The sequence below is a fragment of the Sphaeroforma arctica genome, assembly GCF_001186125.1.
Source record: "Sphaeroforma arctica JP610 unplaced genomic scaffold supercont1.264, whole genome shotgun sequence".
Taxonomy (NCBI): domain Eukaryota; class Ichthyosporea; order Ichthyophonida; genus Sphaeroforma; species Sphaeroforma arctica.
This window is the reverse complement of record NW_014040294.1, coordinates 85911-92371: the sequence shown is the minus strand read 5'-3', so window position 1 is coordinate 92371 and position 6461 is coordinate 85911. Positions and strand designations below refer to the sequence as shown.

The window sequence follows — 6461 nt, the reverse complement described above, 5'->3', positions numbered from 1 at the left end:
GCCAATACTCATTCAAGTCGGCGCCTTTGGACTACACTCACTCACAGCACAATTCCAGAGAGTCATGGCAAATTTGCTCATAGATATCAAAGGAGTGCAAGTGTATGTAGATGACATAGTCATTGTGAGTAAAGTCACCACACAGGGCCTCAAAGCAGACCCTGAGAAACAGAAAAGAATGATGGACTGGCCACTACCCAGAACAAAAAGAGATCTGCACAAAACAGTGGGACTAGCAAATTACATGCGAGACCATGTCCCCAACTTTGACCACACAACGAAACACTTTCGGAACTTAATGAAAGGAAAAATGAACCAGAACATATCCATGTTATGGACACCGGAACTAATCAAGAAGTGGGAAGAACTCAAAGAAGCCATCGCCTGTTCAGCGACGCTAGCATACCCTGTTAATGGGGTACCGTTTCAAACTATGAACGAGGCTAGTGACTATGGCATAGGAGGGTGTTTATTTCAAGTCATCGATGGAGTCAGAAGAGACATTCTCTACTTCTCAAAAGGCTTGAATCCAGCACAACAACGCTATGGCACAAATGCCAAAAAGCTACTAGCACTGGTATATAGCCTGGAACTTTTCTCCGAATACATCAAAGGGGGGGACATAACACTGTGGACAGATCACAAAGCGCTCACGCAAATGAATAGTCAACAGACGTTACACCCAATGCTAGCCAAGTGGATAGCAAAAATGTCCCACCACCACTTCTCCATCATACATGTCCCAGGCAAGGACAACCAGATGACAGATATGTTGTCACGTCTACATGAAGATACCTTTAGTTCCAAAGAGTCAAAAGTATTACAACAGGCGAATGAGGCAACACATAATAGCCAAGAGTAGACCACGTTGGAAACGAACATGCCCATAACCATCTCAGCTATAGACTGGATGTTACATCCCAGATTCTACCAAGAAGCGGAACGAAGGTTTGGGGAGCTCACAGTAGATCTGTTTGCATCAGCACACAATGCGCACACAGATAAATACTACACCAAAGAACAGAATGCGCTACAATAAAAGTGAGCGCAAGAAGTTAATGCATGGGCGAATCCACCATGGGAATTCATACCTGAGGTCCTTGACAAATCATTGAAGAGGCAACTAGCATCACGATATGTATACCATACTACCCCAATGCCTCGTGGTTTCCAAAGTTCTTGTCTTTACTAGAAGACGACCCGATGCTAGTGGAAAACACCAACAACACGTTCCTCAAAGAGGGCAAGAAGGCTTGCGGCAAGACCCCATGGGGTGTCACATTAGTCGCAAAGATAGAAGCTAAGTCTCCATACTTTGATTCAACGCGGGAACAACCTGCCATACACTTGCAGCGTCCGAACCAGTTCACACTGGAAACGCACCCCAGGCAACAGAATATGAGACACATGTCAACATCATTGAGCAATACCACAACTTGGGACATTACACTCCTGAGGAAACAGTACACAAATTGCAAGCAAATGGACATAACTGGGCTGACATCCAGCAACATGTACACAAGTTCATTGACGGATGTATATCATGTCTCAAAAATAAATTTTAAGGGATTTCATCTCTTACAATCAATTACAGCCGCATTTCCAAGCGACAGAGTTCAAGTGGATACCATAGGGATACTATTGGATTTCAATAGAGGACACACATACGTGTTAGTATACCTTGACGTATACTCATCATTCGTCATTTTATGTCCAATGATGGACAAATCCGCGGCTACTATAGCACGCACACTGGTACCGATTATGTGTGAACATGGATTTCCACAAATCATACAAACGGACCAAGGCACTGAATATGTTAACAGCATACTCTCAAAAGTTGTTGAACAAGCGCCAATGCAATACCTAGTCTCTCGGCCGTATCAACCTAAAGTCTTAGGCGCGAACGAACGATCACATAGAGACCTCATGCCACTGTTACGGAAATTCGTTGAACAGAACCCAGGTAACTGGTGTTCACGACTTCCATTCGTACAGATGGGCCATAATCTGCGTATATCCAGAAGACACAAGTCTCTGCGCTTTAATGTGTACTTTGGTCGCAGACAGAATCAACTCACGGACTACAATGAGCCAGTGACCGCACCCAGTACAACAGTATCTTGGGAAGAGCGACTTCAAAATCTAGAAGAAGCAATTAGGCCACAACTAGAGAGCAATGTTGCACAGTATCAAGAGAAGATGCGAGCAGCATACGATCGAAAATACCAACAGAAGTATGTAAATTTCCAGAAGGGGGACCTTGTCATGGTCCGCTATCAAGGTGAAATGAACAAGTTAACAGCACCAAATGGCGGACCATACAAAATAGTATACAGGGAGGGCAACGGGTATTTTGTTTGTAACCGTGGTGGGACTAAAGCCCCCGAATATCCCGACTCGATCAGTGATGAGCTACTTAGCCTTGTAAAAAGGGCCAGTGCTCCGGAAGCATTCACTTCCAACAAACACGTACAACCAAACAAAGAGACTCAGTTCTCATCGATAGTCGACGACAGGCCGTCCATCCGAGGGTTCTACTGCAATGGACAGATGGTGAGCGTATCTGGACGCATGGATGGGATATCGCAGATGCTGATGTCATTACAACGTACCGTCAACGCCGGAGACGTAAAAGAAGGCAGTCAAGGCCAAAGAAGCCAGGGACAACGAGCACTGATGAAAGATCAGCGAGCCACAGTCAGCGCACAAGGCGGGGGACCTAAGCAAGTCTCACTGATACCACCGGACACTCCCACTTTTCTCGCCTTGAATCATGTTCCGCCCACATACCAAAGGGATAAGGACCAAAGACTCGGTTGTAGAGCCACCGTTGAGATGCGTTTTCCTAAGTCAAGTTGAGACCAACCGAGAGCACCGGTCAAGACTGACTCCGATGAGCGTGGTAGAGAACTCCCGTCATAGTATAAATTTAATTAGCTAACATGTAAGAATAGATAATGGTGGCGGACAAGGTTTTTCTGTACAAAAACACCAACCTCTGGATAATCTAGTACTGTAAGAGGTCACTTTCTATTCCTACGCAGTGTAAGGCACAACGTTGGGGGCCTGTAGCAAAATTTATGAGCCAAAGGGTCGCGGGCGAGCGAGAACTACGGCCAAGACGCGGATTCATCCAACTGGCAGGCTATGGAGTATTAATATTCCATGAGAGATCAGCTTCCGACGCTGTATATAGTTGCTCTTATATCATTTAGCGTTTTATTTACTTCTTGCCGATCCGAAAGTATCTCTTCTTTGAGCAGAGATGTTCTAGATGAGAAAAGAAAGCATCCGTTCATGAGTATGTCTTTGTGCGTTCGTGCTGTGTGACTTGTGTTTGGATGTCGTTTATTCACATTTACCTCTTTGGTTCATATGGTAATCCAATGCTCTAGTAATTCCACAATACCAGATTCCACTTTTGCCAAGTTCAGTTTTGTTGAAGGAAATTCTCATCTCCTGCCGTCGCTCTCCGAATTGATAGACGCTCGTGAAGTTGAAAGTAAAGTTTGAAGCCCTTTTAATGAAATTTGTAGCTGAATCAAAGCTATCCAGATAAATCGTTCATTGCACACTTGTAGCTTTGCAGTTTAATCGTATCTCTTTTATAGGTGGATACTGTCAGTTTGCCGTACCAATTGGCGACTACAAGTAGTCTTACTTCGTTGCTTCTCTTTAGTACTGGTCTCCAACTGATCGCTTGATTTGCTGTCAGAATAAGATAGCCAAAATTTTATTCTTCGCTCAATAGCTATCGAGAGATTTAATCCCATGACCGTGACAATTGCGATACAGGTGTTTTTGTACACAGTTCCATATCATTCACAAGATCGAATAGACGTTGTTGCCAGACGGAATGCACTCGCTACATGCACTTGCATTACAGACGAAGGCAAGAGACATGCAAAAAAAATCCTATCACCTCCATATATTTCTGTACTAAATTTATTTACGACTCTCAGTTCTAAGTTTTCTCATCGAATATACTTTCCTCGGTACATCGACTGCGCCTATCGCTAACGAACCTAAACCCTAACTCGGTTCTATTTATATCGTTCTCTAGTTGTGGTCTACTTCTTCCCGCCACATATTTTCTCGGACTCTGGAAGATATCGTAGCCAAAGCAGCATGAAAAGTCCCAGATACGAGACTACTCCCGCAACAGCGTAACTCCACTCCCAGGTCAATATAGTACTGTTGGCGATCGTCGGTAGCACCAGTATACTGACTACAGTGGCACTGTAACCACTGCTCAACTGCAGTGTCAACGCTGTGCCTACCAAGTCGGCAGGACACAGTTCGCTGATCATGGCTGGGTGGTTTTAGTATTCAAGAAGAAATACGATAATACGATATAGGGTTGAGAAAAAAACAAAACAGAAAGATAGTTGATACACACTACTACAAGGGACCTGTACTGCTTGTTGGTTTGTATGCAGAATAGGTATCTTTTACCGGTACATGTTTGTGTATACACATTAAGGTAGATATATTAGACATAAAATCACAGTCCCAAAATATAGAACAACAACTAACAGTGCTATGTCTTCATAGCATACGTACGTACAGCAAAATGCCTGTATCAATTTACCCGTGAGGACACAACACAACTGGTCATACGCACACACACGCACAAACAATACGCTCGGCAATAATAAAACCTACGCAAGATGTGTTCTAACTCCATGCATATGTACATGTACATACCACTGTATTGCGCGCTGTCGGCGACGACGGTCAAGCCCCAGAGAAAGGCCAATGCCCACACCAGCGGTTCACTCTGTGTCGCAACCGCGGCTATAAGTGTACATAATCGATGCAGATGATATGTTAAGCGCAGTGTTTCCATAGTTAGAGATATATCGTATGCAAGGATCGATGTATATGCCAGTTTCGTTTCTGGATATGATATATATAGATATCGTTATGCGACAACGAGGAAGATGCGAGTATATGTTATGGCGTGGAGTGTATGTTTTAGAATATAAGGGTTTCAGGAATAGGGTTTAGGGTTTTGTATATGTGATGTGTGTATGTATAATGTACGTGTCCACACAATAGTCGACAAAGGTTGTATTGTGTGAATGGGTGATACAAACGGGAAAACTAATCGTAAATTCCCATAGACTTCAAAACAAGACACACTGATATTGAGTGTACACCGACCGAAGGCGTTCTAATGTATTGTTTGAGAGTAAGATATGCACAATAAAAGTGATAGAGCTATACGTATTTGAAAAACTCGTACGAGTGACGTTTAACTGAGGTTCCATGAAGGTACTACGAAAACTTCATGTATTCTGTTGATACATACATATATATATATATATGATATATATAATATAATATATATATAATTCGAAATCAGTGATGAAATAAACTATAGCTGACTATATGCGAGATCATATACGTACGCACTGATATATGCACATGCATACCTGGTCCAATCGCAATGGAGACTGTTGCTGAGCAGATAGTGCACACAGCACACACAGCAGTGCGACCCACGCGGTCTGCAAAGTAGCCACCCAACACTGAGCCAATAGAACCCATGGCAATGGTCATGAAGGCAAACAGATTGGCAGTGGATAAGCTGCTATTCTCCATCAGGATGAAGTAGAATTGCGACGCCCACGCCCTGTATGTTTTGTATTATATTATGAGATGAAGGTGAGTTCCTGGTATTTTTGAGTAAGGTTGTAACAGTGCGTAGTAGCACTTTCTAGTACCGACCGACTGGAGTCCATGGTAATGGTCATGCACGAAAACATATTCGTAATAGATAGACTGCTAGATGCTGTCAGGATGCAGTAGAACTGTACTTGCCCTGTAAAAACTTTACACACACACATATATATATACAAACATATATATATATATATGTATATATATATAAAATAAGTATTTTAGATGAAATAGGGATATCAAAGTCCAAGTAACACGAACGAACAAACCAGTACACCGACTACGCAGTGAGACCTAGAGGTGCATAGGGGAAAAAGTAGGAAAACGGGCCAGAAAGGATGTACCGAGATACGTTTTTGGAATGCTCTGGAAGCTTACATACGTGTATAGCATGTAATAACAGGTCAAGATCTTAGCTGTGTAAGAGAGATGGTATTATGAGTGTACCACAGAACACAAAGTAGGTGAACGGCCAGCAAGCCTGTGTCGAGATACGTTTTCAATTTGTACTGTAAACCTACATACGCGTATAGCCATTTGACCGGGGTTATCTGTGTGTATATGTGGTATCTATATCTGGGTAGACGCTTATGACCGCCCGTGTTTTTACAGTAGATGCGCTCTGGGTATTTCACACATGCACTTATCACATAGACATACTAGGAAATTCGTATAGACCATCCCAACACTCAGCATGTCAACACAGATAGAAAACTTACACATGTCACGGATATAAACGAATATTCGCGTACATCTCAATACTCAACACGTCA

General features: G+C 42.9%; 1 protein-coding gene across 1 annotated transcript; it reads right to left on the bottom strand.

Annotated features, from left to right (window-relative positions):
* Positions 1-4073: 4073 nt before the first annotated feature.
* On the bottom strand, positions 4074-6081 carry SARC_04597 (hypothetical protein; the record flags this gene model as incomplete). The annotated part of the gene is made up of 4 exons (XM_014301573.1): positions 4074-4315; positions 4711-4800; positions 5442-5641; positions 6071-6081. 4 exons carry the CDS (start codon positions 6079-6081, stop codon positions 4074-4076), a joined length of 543 nt encoding a protein of 180 aa, XP_014157048.1.
* Between the last annotated feature and the right edge of the window lie 380 nt (positions 6082-6461).